Genomic DNA, 19,824 nt, shown 5'->3' on the forward strand with positions numbered 1-19,824 from the left:
CAACAAATTTACTAGTCATGAGTATTTTACAGAAGATCTCATAGAAACAGAAACAGAGTGAAGAGCCTCTGCTGAGCCCTTCACTCCAATAATTCTGCCTTGAACAACGCTTCCAGAGCTATCTCTTTGATAGCTCACCACCACTCCTCTGACCTTGATTCACATATCCTCAGCCCTGAGTGATCATCTATTGCTTTCAGCTTACTCTATCCAGTCAACCAAACAAAAGCCCAACAGCAGTTCACAGATCTGTAATCAAAGATTCTTCCTCAAGCAAAGCAACTAAAATTATCATTCAATAGTATATATATTGATAATTAGGATAATAAGGAGAGCAAAAGAATAAAAGGTGAAGATTAAAGTGATAATTTGGTAAGACATATTGAAAGGGGAGGCCGGGCAAGGTGGCTCTTGCCTGTGATCCCAGCACTTTGGGAGGCCAAGGCGGGTGGATCACCTGAGGTCAGGAGTTCGAGACCAGCCTGGCCAACATGGTGAAACCCAATCTTTACTAAAAATACAAAAACTAGCCAATCATGGTGGCAGGCACTTGTAATCCCAGCTACTCGGGAAGCTGAGGTGGGAGAATAGCCTGAACCAGGGAGGCAGAAGTTGCAGTGAACTGAGATCACGTCACTACACACTCCAGCCTGGACGACAGAGTGAGACTCCATCTCAGAACAAAAAAAGAAGAAGACAAAGGGCTGGGATCAGTGGCTCATGCCTGTAATCCCAGCACTTTGGGAGGCTGATGTGGGTGGATCATGAGATCAGGAGATTGAGACCATCCTGGCCAACATGGTGAAACGCCATCTCTACTAAAAATACAAAAAGTAGTAGGCATGGTGGCAGGCACCTGTAGTCTCAGCTACTCAGGAGGCTGAGGCAGGAGAATGGTTTGAACTTGGGAGGTGGAGGTTGCAGTGAGGCAAGATTGCCTCACTGCACTCCAGCCTGGCAACACATCTCAAAACAAACAAAAAAAAAGACAGGGGGGAACATTGATTGTTGTATCTTTAGACAGGTATTCATTTTTTAGGTCACCCAAGGGTAGCTAATTTTTACAATTAAAAGTCATTTCCATGTGATATAAAAATATACCCAAAGTAAAAACAAGACAAAGTCACTTCAGGTTATCATATTGTATTTTAATTAGCTCTTATTTCATGTTCAAACTTTTGCTATGCAGGTATATGTGTGTATTAAATATCATTACTCCCAGCACTTTGGTAGGTTGAGGCAGGCCCTAACCCTAATCCTTTTTCTTGGGGCTGACCTTGGAGGCACTGAATTGCTTTCTGGCAAGAGGTCCATGAAACACACTTTTAAAAATTCTTGCAGTGATTCTCATGCTTGCTGAAGTTCCTTTACTCTGAAGAGTTTAGTTGCTTTTTTTTAATCACTAAGTTATTAGAAGTCACCTCACATGTTTCATACATTCAGGCAAGACAGCTCTGTTCTCTTCAACATTAGTTTCTAAATGAATGTCTAAGCAGGAATTTCAAGCTATTTGCAAGTGTTCTTCCATAAATAGCACACTTTAGATGAGGGTAGTCTTGAGTCCCAGTATTGAAAAGCCAAATCGGAATGCAGTCATCACTGTATTTTTCTTTTCAGAGTAGAAACATTTAGATGGGCTTTGTGGGAGTTTTGTTTTGATCAGAGGAATGCAACTTACAGATTTAATGATCACGCTGGGACAAATGTACAATATGTAGTTTTTATGCTTCTCATTAACTTGTTTTGGCTTTAATGCTTTTTGCGCTTCCTGGATGTAAATTAAACTAGGACTATAAGTCATTTAAAACTATCTTGTGAGTCTGGGCATGGTGACACACGCCTGTAATCCCAGGACTTTGGGAGGCCGAGACGGGATGATTGCTTGAGCTCAGAAATCCAAGACCAGCCTGGGTAATACGGTGAAAATATTTGTCTCTACAAAAAATACAAAAATTAGTCAGGTGTGGTGGCACATGCCTGTAGTCCCAGCTACTTCAGAGGCCAAGGTGAGAGGATCGCTTGAACCCAAGAGGTCAGGGGTGTGTGAGCCAAACTCACACCACTGCACTCCAGCCTTGGTGACAGAGCGAGGAGACAGTATCTCAAAAAAACAAACAAACCATATTGTGATCAAAACCACTGTAGCCTCCAGTCAGATGACAAGTTGAAAAGGTGAAGAGCATGATATTTTGAGCACCTCAGTCAGTCACCATCAGAAGCTCTTAATTTGGTTTATTTTAAAGGGAGAAACTGGGCTGAGTATGGAGGCTCACGCCTACAATTCCAGCATTTTGGGAAGCCAAGGCAGGAGGATCACTTGAGCACAGGAGTTCAAGACCAGCCTGGGCAACATAGTGAGACCTCATCGCTACAAAAAAAAAAAAAAAATTTAATTAATTAACCGGGCATGGTGGCACACACCTGTAGTCCCATAGCTACTTGGGAGGTTGAGTTGGGAGGATCGCTTGAGAAGACTAAGTCTGCAGTGAGCTGAGATCATGCTTCCGCACTCCAGCTTGGGCTATAGGGCAAGACTCTGTCTGTTAAAAAAAAAAAAAAAAGAAAAAAAAAGGGAAAAACTGTAAATGGCTTTAGAAAGGCTTTTTTAAAAAGAAAAGTTATTATTTTTAATGATGTGAACCCCCAGAATATTTTACAAAACCTCTCAGGACTTAGGAAAGTCTTGTTTTAAGCCTTTTCTCCATATTTCCCTTAATAATTATTTTAACCATTCTGTTACATACAGGAAACTCATTTTTCCCCCTGGATAATAAAAAATAACTCGATTTGACCTTGGAACATATCCAGATACATTAGAATGAAGCACACGTGCTCTTCCCAGAGCCTGGCCCTGCCTGCCTCCTGCCTTGGCCTGCTGTCAGAAGTCTAGCACCTTATCTAGGTGGAAGGAAGAGCAGGAGATGGGACCTTACATAGTTCACTCTAGCATAAAAGTAGTTGTGTCTCTAAAGTGGAATAGGAAGTGCACCCAGCATTGGAGGTACTTAACACAGAGAAATAGGAGGAAATTTCAGAGAAGAGGTGATCTGACAGGGACCTTGGTGTAGCTTCAGTGGCCTCTGGGAGAGGTTGTTGGGCTCTGCTGACCAGGCCTTCTCCTTACAGGAGGTGCAGCCATGAAGGCCGGCATGAAGGAGGGCGACCGGATCATCAAAGTGAGTGACCCCAACATGCACTCCCACTCCCAGCTGTGGAGGCAGATGTGCAGGGCACCCCTGGCCTTGCCCCATCCTGCACACTTCAATCTTGATACCAACTGCCAGGCAGCCACTGAGTTAGGGGTGGTCCATGCGAGGGAGCACGGTGGTATAGTGTGAGAGAGAGAGCAAGGAGGAAGATAGCTGTGGCCCTTCTTGACTCTGAAGCAACCAAGCTTTGAGAACAAGTTTTATTCTCATTTCATAACTGACCAAAATAAGATCAACTTATTTTGGTAGTAACTCGTGGAAGGACCCAAGACTTTGATTCTCAGGTTGATATTCTTTCCTCCATATAATGCCAACCTGGGGTCCTTGCCCATGCTGAACTACTATAACCTGCCCTGGTTGTTCAGGCCTTTCTTCAACAGAATGGTGTTCAGAACCAGCCTGGGCAGCATAGTGGGGAACCATTGAGGAAATCGAGATGCAGAGACTGCTTAGTCCTCTGTGAGGAGGAAGCACACTGGGGCAGTGGACAGTCACATGTGTGTGAGACAAATGGTCGGAAAAGCGTATACCAAAACTAAGTGAATGAATGAACAAATTAAGGAATGAAGACACAGGTCTTATCCCTGAAAACTTACAGGCTCACTGGAGAGACAGAACAAATAGCAGATATGAACAGAACACATTCATAGTGTGACTTGAGTAAACAAGTGACCAGAGGAGGCTAAAGAGCACTGGAAAATGGCTTCCTGAAGACGTGGTGTTTTGAACTTACAGAAGGATGCCCTAGCTGTTCATCACCATTACTCAAAATTGTTTGTCCCTCCAACAGGTCAATGGCACCATGGTGACCAATAGCTCACACCTGGAAGTGGTAAAGCTGATCAAATGTGAGTTGGAGAGAGGTGACAGCTAACGTAGGGGAGCAGATGGGCTGGGAGGGAGGAAAGGGCAGGCCTGCCATCCCAGGAGGTTTCCTTTTAGATGTGTGAGGCAGCTGAACTCACGTCTTTAATCTTAACATGGAGTGATCCACTTAAATGGCCACAATTCCCTATTATTTCAAGTGGAGACACTACTAGGCTGTCATGAGACGTCTTATGTTTACCCACACCCATCTTTGCCACTCCTGTTTAGACCACATCCGACTGAGACCAGGTCTCCCTCAAATACCTTCCAATTCCCTCTCCCATTCATGGACATTCATACTCATTTGTTTTCTAGTTGGCAGGGAAAAGCAACCATAATCTGTTTGTAGCCAGGAAGGCTCAACAATTTGAGTCTGCATAAATATTCAAATAGAAGCAACAAATGTTGAAGAAAGAATTTAAGAATGTGGGAAGTTTGGGGAGGGCAGAGGGCTGGAATCTGAGTGCCTGGTCTGTGCCATGTGGGCAATATGCCCAGAGTGTGACACTGGCTACGCACTTTAGTGAGATAAAGGGGGAAACAAGGGGCTGCTGAGGCGGCCCGTGGGGTGTGTTCCCAGATATTTATGAGTGGAGTTCTAGTTGAGGTCTGTGCGTGAAGGAAGGGCAGGAAGTGGTACTTGGGTCCATGCAGGGCATCAAGGCAGGGATTAAAGAATGGATGGGGCATTAAAAGTGAGGAGAACTTAATCTACAGAATTATAAGCTTAATGACAGGACAAGGGAGAACAGTCCCCTCGACCCCCCTACCACTGTACCTGGACTGTCTGTCCAGAACAGCACTCCTGGAGCAAGTCTCTGTCTCCCTCTAGCTGATGCCTCTGTCAAACTCACCCTCCTGGGCTCTTCACCTTCATCCGTGGGCATCCCTGGACTTCAGCAGGACCCATTCCCAGCAGGAGCTCCCCGAATCACCCCAGCGATCCCCCCACTACCACCTCCTCCACCTCTACCACCTCCACAATGCATCACAGGACCCAGACCTCTGCAGGTAATGATCCTTCCGGTTCTCTTTCCTCACCCTAATATCCTGTTGAAGAGCTCCGCACTGGGGAGGAAAGCAGGTTAAATCCATTGGGGTTGTGGTAAGCAGAGCAAGTCAAAAGACATATGGAAGACGACTGAAAGAGTTCAACAAAAACCAGGGCTGCACAGTAACAGTTGTTCCCTGCCTCAGTGTCCTCCTTCCATGGAAATGCATATGTGGTTTTATCACACAGCAACATTGGGTGTTCCCTAAATGTGTGGAAGGCTCTAAGGGCGCTCTCCAAAAGTACTCCTCATCGGAGAGAGAGTGCACACTTCCGGCAGGGACAGAATGCATCTGTTCAAGACCGTTGCCAGCCAGTGTTAACCAGGGTATGGTATAAAGTCAAGGTGCAGGGGAAAGGGTTCCTAGAGAAAAGCCTGCTTCAAGGTGCAAAATACAGAGCCCACTCAGTAGAGGGAGGGATCAGAAAAGGACAAAAACAAGTAGAGGCCAGTGCAGTGGCTCACGCCTGTAATCCCAGCACTTTGGGAGGCCGAGGTGGGAGGATCACTTGGGCTCAGGAGTTTGAGACCAACCTGGGCAACATGGCAAAACCCTGTGTCTACCAAAAGCACAAAAAATTAGCCAGGCATGGTGGCACGCACCTGTGGTCCCAGGTACTCAGGAGGCTGAGGTAAGAGGGTTGTTTGAGCCAGAAGGCAGAGGTTGCAGTGAGCCATGATTGTGCCACTGCACTCTAGCCTGGGTGACAGAGGGAGACCCCATCTCAAAGAAGAAACAAAACAAACAAGTAGAAAGGGAGCTCTAGAAGCAAGGAAGGAACGCCTATGTGAAGAGTTGAAAGAGGACAAGATGCAGACAGGTAGAGGGAACAGGATTTTTCAGTTGGAATGAAGACTAAACCCACAAGTCTTGGGAGACTTTAGGGAGCAACTTGATGCCAAAGGTGATGACAGCCAAGGTTTCTAGAAGTTCAGGAATAAACTCAAAATAAGATGTGTGTTTCCTGCATTCCAGCAAGGTACTGAATAAAACATACTTATGATTCAGGCTCTACTCTCGTAGCTTTCCTTGCCCAAGAATCAGCAGATAGAAGAGAGTTAAGCTATTGAGTTCATCCCTAACTCTTATACTGCCATATTTTCCATCTCTAGGGTCCCGAAGATCAAAAACATGCCACCCAGATCCTCAGAAATGTGCTGAGGCAGGAAGAAAAAGAATTACAGGTAAGGCCACTGCCAACGGTAGACTGGCCATTGCCTGAGTGAAATAATACTTTCTCAGAGCAGCCTGCCAGCGTGCACAACTTCATTTACAGGCAATATCCCATCGCAGTAAAACCGCAAAAAATGAAACTTCCGGACCACTAAAGAATGACCATTGGCCGGTAGAATTTAGTAAAGCGGAACTTCACCAGTAGAATAAATAGGATTCTCCATGTGTAATAGGATAGTGAATATGTAGACCAAAAGAAAAAGGTCAAAGGAGTTTATCTGGGACATTTCCAAGGAAAGGAAGGGAAAGAGAGAAGAAAGGAAGGGGCAGGTGCGTCCTGGGCCAGCCTGATAGAGGTGGGGAGCACTTGGATGAAGGATAAAGAGAGTTTTCAGGCCTAGAAGTGATGTGCACAGAGAACAGTAAGTAGATTAATTTGCTGGAGTAGAATAACCAGATTCCTGTTACAGCCATACATGTAAGTGCCGCCATATACAGAACATGGTTGGCCAGGCGTGGTGGCTCACACCTGTAATCCAGCACTTTAGGAGGCTGAGGTGGGTGAATCACAAGATCAAGAGATCAAGACCACCCTTGCCAACATGGTGAAACCCCGTATCTACTAAAAATACAAAAATTAGCCGGTCGTGGTGGTGCGTGCCTGTAGGCCCAGCTACTCGGGAGGCTGAGGCAGGAGAATCATTTGAACCCAGGAGGTGAAGGTTTTAGGGAGCTGAGGTTGCACCACTGCACTCCACCCTGACAACAGAGTGAGACTCCGTCTCAAAAAAAAAAAAAAAAATTGTTTTATTTTCTAGGCTATATAGAAATGAAAAAGATTCTGGTTCTTCCCCTCAACATGTTTAAAATCTAATGGAGGAAATTTAAATTACAGCAGGAGGGAGAGTGGGAGGAACAAAGAGCTTACAATAAGAGAACAAAGGAGAGCACAATTAAGTAATAATGGGAAATATGGGGAAGGGCTTTGCAGAGTGGATAATATTTCAGCTGGGCCTTGAAGAGCAGTACTTGAGTAGGCAAAAGAGATGGGGGAGGGAATGCTAGTGAAAAGACAGCATAGGTCAAAGACACAAACATGTAAAAATACATGTATTTATTTGACAAGCACTGAGTTCTTGCTGTATGCTAGGTACTGAGTGCGTGTTGGGGCAGTAGGTGGGAGTAACGTCAGGGGTGGGCGTTGGAATGGTTACAAAGATAAACAAGAAGTGAACCTCTCCTTTAATGAGTTAGTGATTCCATAGGATATGGATGGATGAATGAATATATACTATATTATAAGTGCTGATATTTATATATTGGCAAATGTCAGGGTAATCAAGCCAGTATGGTACTGGTTCAAGGACAGACCTATAGATCAATGGAATAGAATTCAGATTCTGGAAATTAACCCATACATCTGTGGTCAACTGATTTTCAACACAGGTGCCAAGACAATTCAATGGAGAAAAAATAGTCTTTTGAACAAATGAGGCAGGGACAAATGGATATCCACATACAGTTAATGAACTTGGACCCTTACCTCACATGGTAAACAAAATTTAACTCAAAATGGACAAAGACTTGAATATAAAAGCCAAAAGTATTTTTAAAAACTATAAAACTCCTAGAAAAAATTTTCGATAGCAGTAAATCTTCATGACTTTGGATTGGGCAGTGGTTTCTTAGATGAACACCAAAAGCTAACCAAAAAAAAAAAAAAAAAAGATTAGTTGGATTTCATCAAAATTTAAAACTTTTGGGTGTCAAAGGATGCTCTTAAGAAAGTAAAGGCGGGCTACTCAGGAGGCTGAGGCAGGAGAATTGCCTGAACCCAGGAGGCGGAGGTTGCGGTGAGCCTAGATCGTGCCATTGCACTCCAGCCTAGGTAACAAGAGCGAAACTCCGTCTAAAAAAAAAAAGAAAGAAAAAAAAACCTCAGCTTTCCTAGGACCTTTACTGATCAGCAACCCCCTGCCCTCAAGGGCACTTCCATGGAGCCTTAAGGTTCTGCAAAACCTGATTTGAAAGGCCCTACTCTCAGGGACAGAGCTAGATCCAGGAGACACTTCAGGAAGACGGGTTTTGACTCAATGCACACAGCTTGCAAAGAAGCTGGGCTGTCTGGCAATGGAGTGGACTGACTTGAGAGCCAGAGAATTGTCCTGTTGTTTTTCAGACACTGTCAATGGTGTCTAACAACATTAGCATCTAACAATGTTCAGATGTTATTAGACATCTAAATATTCAACATTCTACCTATATATACATTATATTATAATATTATATTACATATATAGTATATATATTATATTCAATCTTATACCTAAGTATAAGATTACTTAATATTTTTCTTTAAGCCAACTCAGTTCTTTAAACTTAAACTCATCTTAAGGGAATTTGTCATTACCTTAAATGAAAACCAACATCACACACTATAAATGCAGAGAAAATGTAACACTAAATATAAGTTTAGAACCAAGTTTGTTAAATTCTACCTAGAAATATATAGAACAGTGTAGAAGAAAGCTGCCATTTATATTAAAAAGAGGAAAAGGAGCCTCTTTCTTAAGACCGCTCTGAATGAATGTTTAGAATCTGATGGTTATTCCCGCTGAGGAGGGGAATTAGCTGGCTTGAGGATGAAGTGGATGGAAGACTTTTTATTTTATATTTACTCCTTTGTGTCCTCAATTTAAAACTACATGATGTAAAAAATTACTAAAAAAAAAAATAGAGACAAAATTTCAAACAAGCTGAAAGATAAACTCTAGCTCAATTCTATTGCTTGTCAAAGGCTTTAATGAAGCTTGAGGCCAATTCTGCCTTGGTTAAAGGTATTAAAGCTATGCAGGCACCAGGCCGAAGTTTTTTCTGGGTTAATTAAAAGGGTGGAATGAGAACTGAAAAGAAACTAACTTTCTTACAATATGAGCCAATGTTGTTTAATGCCATGTCCACATCACCTAAGATCATTTTGACCCTCAACAAAAATCATCTCACTTAAAATCATCTTGAGTTCTACTTCACACACTGGAAAACATTGGTGTCAGGAGTTATATAGGTGGTATTTTCAAACTGTGGGTTGTCAACAACGAGGTAACGGTTTCCTAGTTTTCTCCTTTTATCATTTTTTGTGTGTGTCACACAAGATGCTCTTGACTAGAAGCAGTTTGACTAGCACCAGCTGTGAAGGGAACTTGGGGCAGGGAGCTGTTCTCTTATGAACCCAGGAAGGGGGAATCACATGGGAGCTAAGCTGGAACCAGCTGTGCTGCTGTGCCCTGCCTCCCATCACACTCATCCTTCTGCCTTTCAGAGCAACATCATATTCCAGGATCTGGAGAAACTGAAGTCTCGGCCAGCTCACCTGGGGGTTTTTCTACGTTACGTCTTCTCTGAGGCGGACCCCAGTCCACTGGTAAGTCAGAAGCATCCGTCTTGATTGAGTGCCTGCTGTGCTGAACAGAGAGAACCTCTAGCCTCTGTTTCTGCTCCCTAGCTGTTACAAGTCAGATCCATGGGCACAGCCGGGCTCTTCAAGGACAGAGACAAAATAGCCAAGAAGATGTAACCTATGCAGAAGGAACTTTTCACTGTATGACACAGCTAACTCACTACATCAGTTGCCTAGAGGGGAGTAAGAGGGCAAGGCCAGGAAAACTCCTTCTTGATCAGTTCAGAACGTTGTCTTGGAGAAGTTGTTCCTAGAGTATTTTAAATGAAGGTAGATAGAGAATGACTAGGGAGTTGAGACAATAGCCCTGCGAGAAAACTGGCAGATGGCAAGGCTGAAAGGTCTTCCGTGCTAAGATGATGACAAGAGGGAATGTGAGCGCATGGAGACCAAAGTGCCTGGGGACAGTGCTCAGAGCCAGCAGCCTTCCCAGTTTCTTCCTTCTGCTCAGCTGCTTAGAAAGGAAAGGGAAATGGAGGAGAGGGGTTGGGGCTGTAGCCTTCAGAATAAACTTCTCACCTGGGGCATGGGCTGCTGTTTAGTCTTTCTGGGGATACCATCAGAAGCCAGAATGAACAGCCATCCACGGGTATTCACTGAACACCTGTGTGCAAGTCCAAGTGCTGGTGACTCGGAAGCATTCCTGAATAAGACAGGGCACACCACAGAGAGAAGTAAAACATGACCCCTTAGGAAACAAGACGTAAACAAGCACAAGACGCAAGTGAAATACACGTGTGGAGAGGATGCGGAGTTGAGGCGTGATCAGTGTTGAAGATGTGCCCGTGGGAAGGGGGTGGGGATTATTTTACCACAGGTTTCGAAATGGTCTGACCCCAGCTTTCTCAACCTCAGCACTGTTTTGAGCTGGAGAATTCTTTGTTGTGGTAGACTGTCCTGCGGCTTTGGGGAAATAGAGCTGTGTCGCCGGGCTGTACCCACTAGATGCCAGTAGCACCATACTCGCCCAGTAGTTGTGACAACTAAAAATGTCTCCAGATGCGGCCAAATGTTCCCTAGAGGGCCAAATTCCTGCTGGGGAAAACCACTGCTCTAACCCAGTTATCTCTCCTCCTAGCTTTTTTACCTGTGTGCAGAAGTTTATCAGCAGACAAGCCCCAAGGAGTCCCGAAGCTTGGGGAAAGACATCTGGAGTATTTTCCTGGAGAAAAATGCGGTGAGGCAGTCATAGATTGGATTACAATTTTATTATATTCTTTGAACTACCCGGAGGCAGAGGAAAATTAAGCAAAACATTCAGACCAAATGGAGACATGTTCTTAAAGAGGAATCTAGGCCGAGGGATTAGTATCCCTGGATTCTGTTCTAGTGCCACTCTCAAAAAATCTCGCTGTACCTCGTTTTCCACATAGAATACACGTTGTGTCTCTCTGGAATGTTTGGAGGAAGAGATTGTACCAGATTCTCTTTACCCTCCCCTGATTCAGCACCCTGGTTCCCCCCAGCCGTCCCTGCCTTGCCCATTTCTGGGCTGAAGAAACAGAGGTCTAGAGACATCAGATGATCTAGATCAGTGAGGCAAGAGGAGAATCCTGGCTTCTGAAGCTCAGTCCGACTTGCTATTACTACCCGAAGGCAGGAGTCAGAGGTGGGAGGCCTCTGAGTGTCTGGCATAGGCAGCACCTTGTGCACTGGTGCAGAGTTCCCAGGGGTGTGTCAGGGATCCCACGGGCAAGAGCACTTCTGCCTGCAGAGGGCAACTGCCATCCCAGACTTTCTAACCTGATCAACTAAACTAATTCCAAGGTGACTTTATTCTTCTGGCAGTAAGCTTGTAGGGTTAATGAGGTTGGGGAAAATTGGTTTTTCTTAAGAGTTTTGGCCCAGCACGGTGGCTCACGCCTGTAATCCCAGCACTTTGGGAGGCCGAGGTGGGTGGATCACAAGATCAGAAGATCGAGACCCTCCTGGCTAACATGGTAAAACCCCATCTCTACTAAAAATACAAAAGAATTAGCTGGGCATGGTGGCAAGTGCCTGTAGTCCCAGCTACTCAGGAGGCTGAGGCAGGAGAATCTCTTGAACCTGGGAAGTGGAGATTGCAGTGAGCTGAGATTGTACCACTGTACTCCAGCCTGGGCAAAAGAGTGAGACTCTGTCTCAAAAAAAAAAAGAGTTTTATATTTGCCCCCTTAAATGGGTCTTGAGTAGGGAGGTTAGAGCTGCTGGTTGTTCTCTGTTGGGTGTTCGGAGCCGCTCCAGTACCCAGGTTTCAAGGACTTGTGTAGCAAAAGCCAGACACCATACTAACTGCAAGGCTGGGTGACACAAGGCTAGCTTTCCCTTGGGAGTCGGGGGGAGGAAAAGTTCACCGTATAGCCTAATGAAGGCTTTTCCCTTGCTGCTAAGTCAGCACAGGTCCGCTTTTTGGACAACATGCCATTCCATGTACTCTAATGACCTGGAAATAAGAGTGGAAAAAGCTGCGTGTGCCGCTCTCAGAATATAGTCCCAGCTCGCTCTGTAGCCTCAGACTCTGTTTCCCAAAAACCCTAGCCTAGAATTCAGGTGTGCAGTTGGAGAGTAATGAGAAGGATGGTGGGCGAATGTAGACAAAAAGGCATGTGGCCAAGCCCTCCTCACCCCGCACACTGCTCATCTCTCTGGAGTGTGCAGACCTGACCATTCTGCTCCACGCTTCTGTTTTTTAGCCTCTGAGAGTGAAGATCCCTGAGACGTTACAGGCTTTAATTGGTAAGTTGGCTCATTGGTTGGTTAGTCTCTGCTTGGTGCCTTTCTTCTCCTGAGCTCTCAGGAGGCTCCAGTGGACAGAAGGGACATAGTCGCTATCCTTGGGCAACCGTCCTCTAATAGGGGAAAGGACCCATAGGACAGTTGCTCCAGAGCACTGCACTGTAGCTAACGGACAGGTGCAAATGGGACAGACCCTGCCTAGGCGCTCACTCTGCTGTGGGGAGCTTGTCATGGGAAGACAGTGGACTTGGAGTTAGGAGACCTAGGTTCATGTCTGCCACCCTTCCACATGACCTCTCTGGGCCTCCGCTGGCTTATCTGTACAAAGAGGAAATCAGACTTGATCAGGGATTCCTAAGCCAGGTTGATTATCAAGAATCCCTTGGGGAACAAAAAATAGAGAAACTAGGGCCTCACTCCATCCTCCTGCAGAGCTGGAATCTCTAGCATGGTTTTTCTTGTTGGTTTTATTTTGTGGGGGGAGTTATTTTTGTTCCTTAACTTACAAAAGTTAAGGAACTGACAGCAGCTAGTCCAGAGTGAGGACCCAGCAGGCTAGATGGTGCCGGGCTCCCTTTTCCTTCTGATCATGAGAAGAAGAATTAAGCAGAGGCAGTCTAAGGTGATGTCAGCCTGAGAAGCTAATCACTAGCAGCTTTTTAGAGGACAGGAATTGGAAGCTGCATTTAGAAAGAGATGATTTGTGGGCACATGTGACAGGGAGGAGAGCTTATGGACCCAGGCAGAGGGTGAACAGAGCTTGCTCAAATGCAGAGTGAGAGTGAAGCGCAGCTCCCAGGAACTTAGCCTGGCCTGGGTGGGGATGGATGCAGGAACTAGAGGAGAGACATCTTTCGGTTAATACTGGGGAGCTCAGGTTTCATGGAATGTGAAGTGCTCACCTTTTTTAGCCTTGTGAGTTGCTTCTGGGGCAGTAGAGGGGAGCAACCCTCTCAGAGGTCTGCACTTGGATGTCAGAATGACACTTAGACACATCTGATGAGAGGGGCTTTAATACTTCTCTCAATGGAGCACAGAACATCCAGAAAATATTTTTGTCCTTGCCGTGGACTTTGTATATCAGGATTCCAGTCCTGAATTCAGGAATGATCTGAGAGGTCCAGGCCTCCTTTTCCTTTAGGCTAACAGGGCAGAAAGCCAGCCCTTCCTCCCAGTGTCACAGGGAGCTGAAATGCCTTGAGCTGCTCAGCAGAAGTGACCTCCCCCCACCCCCAGCACCCCACCCACTGTGCCTTCTCTGGTCTCCCACTACAGACTTGTGCCTGCGGAACAGCAAGGACACCCACGGCGTTCTCTGTGAAGCTCAAGAGGCAGCTGTGCCTGAGATCCAGGAGCAGATCCATGACTACAGGTTGGCCCAGGAGCTGCCCTCCCACCACTCTCCTCTCACCTCCACCACTTGGCCCTTGCTCCTTCCCTCTGGGGCCTGCATGTGTCTCTTGTTATGTGTGTTTGCCTCACTCTTTCTGGGTGTCCATCTATTGAGCATTTGTGTATAGTTCTTTCTTTCCCTGTGTTTCTCTGGCTTAGAACGAAGCGCACTCTGGGCCTGCGCAGCCTGTATGGTGAAAACGACCTGCTGGACCTGGATGGCGACCCTCTCCGAGAGCGCCAAGTGGCCGAGAAGCAGCTGGCTGCCCTTGGAGATATTTTGTGAGTCTTCAGCTTCCTCCCTCCCCACTGAATGTGCCAAGCAGGTTGACATATTTTGTGGATCTGTTCTTTCAGTCTCTCACCTTCTTCCACTTCTTGCCTGATTCTCCTGCCCCTGGAAGACGGCGAGTCATGCCCTCCTGCTGCATTGGTCAGGCTGAGGGCTGCAGGTGTCAAGGGTGTGGCAGAGCTCAGAGCTCCTGATAGTCATTTGGTGGTTATGACAGACCACGGGCCCCACGAATGTGATGAGCTTTCTGCTTCCCCTGCTGGCCCTCTTCCTGACCTCTCTCCCTTCCTGCCTCTAAGATCTTACCTGTCACAGTGAGTGAGGCCAGTGCTGTGTGTGCCCAGTGGATACAGTTCCTTCAGGAGGCAGCTAGAACTGGCTTAGCAGAAATTGAACCATCTTTTACTCATCCACGTCAGAAACCTGAACTAGGCGCTTCTGGCACAGCTGCTTTTGTTATGCATTCCTGGCCCCATTTTCTAAAGCATCATAGGCTCCTGTGATGCAAGCTCCAGTATCGCAGACTTTGTGGGGACACTTCAAGCTTAGAAGCAAGTTTTTGCCTAATACTGCTTCTCACTAAGTAGTTATGTGGCCTTGGTTAAGCCATTCCATACAAGCCAGATCCATGGGCACAGTCGGGCACTTCAAGGACAGAGTCAAAATAGCAAAGAGGATGACATGTATGCTGTCTCTGCTAAGGCTGATATTTCAACTCGGCAAATACCGTGGAGTTCCTCCTGTGTACCAAACACTTGGGCACTTTGCCCCCACTAACCCTCCTTTCATCTGGGTGCAATCTTACCCTCCTCCTAGTGTCTGACCAGGTGACCAGCCTGTGTCTTTGCAGCCTGAGTCATCTGTTCTTTCTTTCATTCCAGGTCCGAGTATGAGGAAGACAGGAGGTAAGCAAGTCTATGACATGCGTCTGCAGCTTTCAAGGTGGAAGGAGTGGGATTGAGCTACTGTGCTTTCCATTTCTGCCAATCACAGGGCAGTCCCTAGTGTTGTACAACCACGCGAGACCATGGTTCCTGCAAGTCTAGCTCTCAGGGGAGATCATGAGGCCCATGCCAGAGTGTTCAGGGATCGCTGCCTGGGCATGTGGGCCTGCTCCTCATTGGGAAGACACCAAGCTGCCATCGCTCCTCACAGTCCCATACCTGGCTGCAGCTTCTCTACCCAGATGAGCCACTTTTTTCCCTTAAATCACCTAAAGTGGTAACGGTAATCATGAAGTCAGCCTGTTAGTGGCATCTGCAGAGGGGAGCTGGGGTGCAGCACAGTTCCTTTCTTGGCACATATTAGAATTTTGTTTTGCAAGCTATATATTCATCTCATTGTTTCTCATTAGCCAAGGTTAAAGTGAGTTTGCACTCCCTGAGCAGACAAACTAATAGGGGAGAGAAAATGGGGTTAGGAGTCTGTTGAAGAGGGAAAAACAGCCAGAGCCGAAGCCTTGCTGCATTGAATGCACAGGGTGGATCATCATCCATCCAGGAAATTGTGGGTACAAATGCATTTTTAAACACAGAGCTCTGGACATTTTCATCTGTGGCAATTGGAAGCCACTTGCCAGCTCCTTTTCTGTCTCTTTTTCTCTGTCCTGGGGATGGGAGGATGGTGATGGCAGTATACCTTGGCAGAGGCTGCTTGACATTTCTCCTTTGCCCTGGCCTCCCCACCCCTGCACATATGCCTGAGAGTATCAGCTGCTGACCTCAGCCAGTCCTCCAGGTCTGCCTATGACTTGACCAGCCAGGAAATTATTTACTTACATTTTAGGGAATTGGCATGTTCTTCCACTGACCATCATCTGCTCATGGGGAACAGTTCTGCTTAGGGAAAGAATTAAGACTTCTCCTGGGAGTCTTGCCAGCCCAGACTTTTAGCCAGCTTCTGCCTGCTCTCCCATTTCATTATTCTAGACTTCCCTTTGAATAGTTTGACCTATAACTACCCCTTCCCCACTCCACTGGGTGGTGGTGAAACACACAGGGAAGATAACTTGAGCTCTCTGACTTAAGACAGTGTTCCTCTTTTGCAGCGCCCCCATGGACTTCGCCCTCAATACCTACATGAGCCATGCTGGGATCCATCTTCGAGAGGCACGACCTTCTAACACAGCTGAAAAGGCCCAGTCTGCTCCTGCCAAGGACAAGTGGCTACCCTGCTTCCCTAAGACCAAGAAGGTGAGGGCTGGGCACAGTGGCTCATGCCTGTAATCCTAGCACTTTGGGAGGCCAAGGCTGGCGGATTGCCTGAGCTCAGGAGTTTGAGACCAGCCTGGGTGACATGGTGAAACCCTATCTCTACTAAAATATAAAAATTAGCCCAGCGTGGTGGTGCATGCCTGTAAGCCCACCTACTTGGGAAGCTGAGGCACAAGTATTGCTTGGGGAGATGGAAGTTGCAGTGAGCCAAGGGCACACCACTGCACTCCAGCCTGGGCAACAGAGTGAGACTCTGTCTCAAAAGCAAAAAAAAAAAAAAGAAGAAGGTAAGACAGCTGTCCTAGAAAATACCTCCTCTTGCTGCAGTGAGCTGTGCTGAGGTAGATCAGGAAAACCATCTTGCAGATCTCTGGCTGTATCCCTCCACCTGGATGTGGAGTCAGTGAGAACCCCCAGACTAGAGCAGCTCTCAGTCCCTTCCAAACCCAGGCCAGAGGTGAATGTACTCTTAGGGTACCAGCAAGAGTGAACTCTCCAGTTATTTGCTGAGGGCTAGCCTTGGGGGACAGTGACAGAACTGATTAGCAGCCACACCTGGGTATCGGGACCTCCTCCAAACCCCAATGTCTCCTGTCTCAGCAGAGCAGCAATTCCAAGAAAGAAAAGGATGCCTTGGAGGACAAGAAGAGAAAGCCCATCCTCAAATACATTGGGAAGCCCAAAAGCTCTTCTCAAAGCAGTGAGTATTTGGGGAGCAACAGCCTTGGGCATTCCTTGGGCAGGGACCTCAGCCCTTTTATATACTGGTATGTTGGCAGAGGGCCTTCCAGTGTTTCTGGGAGCCACAGGCTCAAACTGAGACCACAGCCACTTTCTCCCCTTGCCAAATCCAGTGCAGGATCTCTGGGGTTCAGGTAGATGTTTCCAAGCCAAGGAAGCTGTGCCGGTCCCTGGGTCTTAGTCTAGGAACCCAGAACAGTTGTAGTTAGCAAACAGCCATGTGAGAAACATCTCCCCCTGGCAAGGATCGCCCTGTGGACAGTAAATGCCCCCTTCACCTTCATCCAAGGGCCTATCATATTTCCCAGCACACAGGACTGCAGGAGTACAGATGCAGGCGGGGGATGGTTGAGTCACTATTAGTAGAACTAGTCAGTTTGGGGGCAAGTTTGGGACCCAGAGTTTCCTCTAATGCCATCAATAACCTAAAACTCAAGTGATCCTGCCATTGATCTCTTCCCAGCACGGAGAAACTTGTCTGGAAATTGTTGTTGGCCCCTCCCAGTCATTACCTTAAACCCCCCAGCATCAGTGGGAATCTGTGAAGGGCAGTGGGGTGGGCCAGCTGCCCTTTCTGAAACTGCTGCATTGCAGGAGAGGGAAAGGGATTCTTCGAGATCGGCCTTGATTTTTGCCACTACCTTTTCATTTTCTGGCTTGATGTAACTTGTATTTTGATTCTTAAAACATTGATGTGACTTTTAATGGTTTACTTCTGTTTTGGTTTTTCTTTTAGCATTTCATATTCCCTTGTCCCTGTGGAAGGTAAAAGGACCATTTTCTTTGGGTTTGTCTTTGCATTAGCATTGAGTTTCCATCTCCCAAATCCTGTCTTTTCTGTTCCTCTTCCCTCCCTTTCTTTCTCCTCTCCATTTCTCTTATGCATTGCTCTTTGTTGCTAAAGCTGCTGTGTGCTGCAAACCCTGTGGGGGGTTGGGGAGGGCACCACCCTCATGCCAGGTACCAGACCTTGTCTCCTAACCCAGAGTTTCAGGGGGCAGGGCCCCTTCTTCTGCAGGGACAGCTCCTTCTGGTAGTTCTGGTCAAGGCTAGACTTCTGGTTCCTCTGGCAGTTTTTTTCACAGCCCGAGGCCTTTTCTCTATTATTCAGTCACATCTCCATGGATAAGCGTTCAAAAATCCAGAGTTCTATATAAATGAGAGGAATCCTCACATATTGAAGGGTCTTGCAGTGAAGCAGAGCACCTCAGATTTTGTTTTAAATTTTGTTTGGAGACATATTCTCACTCTTGTCGCCCAGGCTGAAGTGCAGTGGTGTGATCTCACCTCACTGCAAACTCCACCTCCCAGGTTCAAGGGATTCTCATGTCTCAGCTTCCCAAGTTGCTGGGACTACAGGCGTGTGCCACCATGCCCAGCTAATTTTTGTATTTTTAGTAGAGGCGGGGTTTCACCATATTGGCCAGGCTGGTCTCGAACTCCTCACCTCAAGTGATCCTCCCAGAGTGCTGGGATTACAGGTGCAAGCCACCATGCCCAGCCAGTGCCTCAGATTTTTGTTTTTAGTTAAAATAATAATAATAAAAATTCTCATTTTTGAAAGTGTTTTTTTTTTTTTTTAAAGTAAAGTAGGAGTCTCTAACAATTTTTTCTCCTGGGTATTTTTGTTCCTATCATCTACTTAAGCCCTTCAGTGTAGCACCTCCATCTCTCTTGACTTTTAACTACCAGCACCACGTAACCACGGCAGTGAAAAAAGAATGACCCTTAATGTATTTTAAAGGACCTAATATCTTCCAGAATCTATGTATTTAAAACATTAACGTGATACACATTAACGCACGAGAAGCTTAGCGCCTACAGTGAAGTGTCCCAGAATGCACCAAGTTCATTTCCTGTTAATAAGGTCCATGTGCATGCAATTGATTCACACTCTCTAGGCTCTACAGTAAATAGAGAGAGGGAGGGAGGGAGCAATGGGACTCAATCAGGAAATTATTCTTTTACTACAATTTATGTAAAAGTGGCAATGAAAAATATTCAAAATTATTTTCAAAGTTACTAAACTCCTAGACTCTATGCCATTTTAAGCAGTAAAAATAAGGAATTAATGAAAAAAGTTTATAAAACAATGGGGAAAAAAGAATGGCCTTGAAATCCAGTCCTCAGTTTTGTTTTTTTGGTTTTTTTTTTGTTTGTTTTTTTTTTTTTTTTGGGACAGGGTCTTGCCCTGTCACCCAGGCTGGAGTGCAATGGTGTAATCATAGCTTACTACAGCCTTGAACTCCTGAGCTCAAGCAATCCTCCCACCTCAGCCTTCCAAGTAGCTGGGACCACAGGTGTATATCACCACACCTGACTACTTTTGTAGAGACAGGGTCTCACTCACTATATTGCCCAGCCTGGTCTCAAACTCCTGGGCTCAAGTGATCCTCCTGCCTTGGCCTCCCAAAATGCTGGGATTGTAGGCATGAGGCACCATGTGCCTAATAACTTCGTTCTTTTTAAAAATGCATTTCCTTCTACCTGTTTTTCCCGTTACTCTGGGTCATTCAGTTATACCAGATCTCAGGGCTACACCTGTTTCTTGCCACAGGTAAGATATAACTCTATCTAGAGCACACCTGGGTGTTTTCCAAGTAGCCCATGGGAAAGGGAAGAGGGGACTCAGCCTGTTGGCTTTCCATTATAGGATGTTCCCAGACTCCCACATCATCACCCAGCCAAGGCGGCACAGGGCTGTGTCTGCTC

At 46.2% G+C, this 19,824-nt stretch overlaps 1 protein-coding gene and 1 pseudogene across 1 annotated transcript in view; one reads left to right on the top strand and one right to left on the bottom strand.

Annotated features, from left to right (window-relative positions):
• The window catches only part of LOC135272880 (GTP-binding protein 4-like), a 691,440-nt pseudogene that overhangs the window by 138,360 nt on the left and 533,256 nt on the right, over positions 1-19,824 (bottom strand).
• The window catches only part of LOC105734494 (rho guanine nucleotide exchange factor 11-like), a 45,609-nt gene that overhangs the window by 9,017 nt on the left and 16,768 nt on the right, over positions 1-19,824 (top strand). The window contains 14 exon segments of the mRNA XM_064371589.1: positions 3,127-3,176; positions 4,000-4,057; positions 4,909-5,087; positions 6,242-6,331; positions 9,622-9,723; positions 10,838-10,936; positions 12,432-12,474; positions 13,750-13,846; positions 14,026-14,148; positions 15,040-15,063; positions 16,206-16,350; positions 16,975-17,071; positions 17,849-17,863; positions 17,866-17,877. Of these exon segments, the coding sequence (XP_064227659.1) occupies positions 3,127-3,176; positions 4,000-4,057; positions 4,909-5,087; positions 6,242-6,331; positions 9,622-9,723; positions 10,838-10,936; positions 12,432-12,474; positions 13,750-13,846; positions 14,026-14,148; positions 15,040-15,063; positions 16,206-16,350; positions 16,975-17,071; positions 17,849-17,863; positions 17,866-17,877 (1,134 nt within the window).

The sequence above is a fragment of the Aotus nancymaae genome, unplaced genomic scaffold, assembly GCF_030222135.1.
Source record: "Aotus nancymaae isolate 86718 unplaced genomic scaffold, 86718_ANA_hifiasm-v0.15.2.pri h1tg000141l, whole genome shotgun sequence".
Classification (NCBI taxonomy): domain Eukaryota; kingdom Metazoa; phylum Chordata; class Mammalia; order Primates; family Aotidae; genus Aotus; species Aotus nancymaae.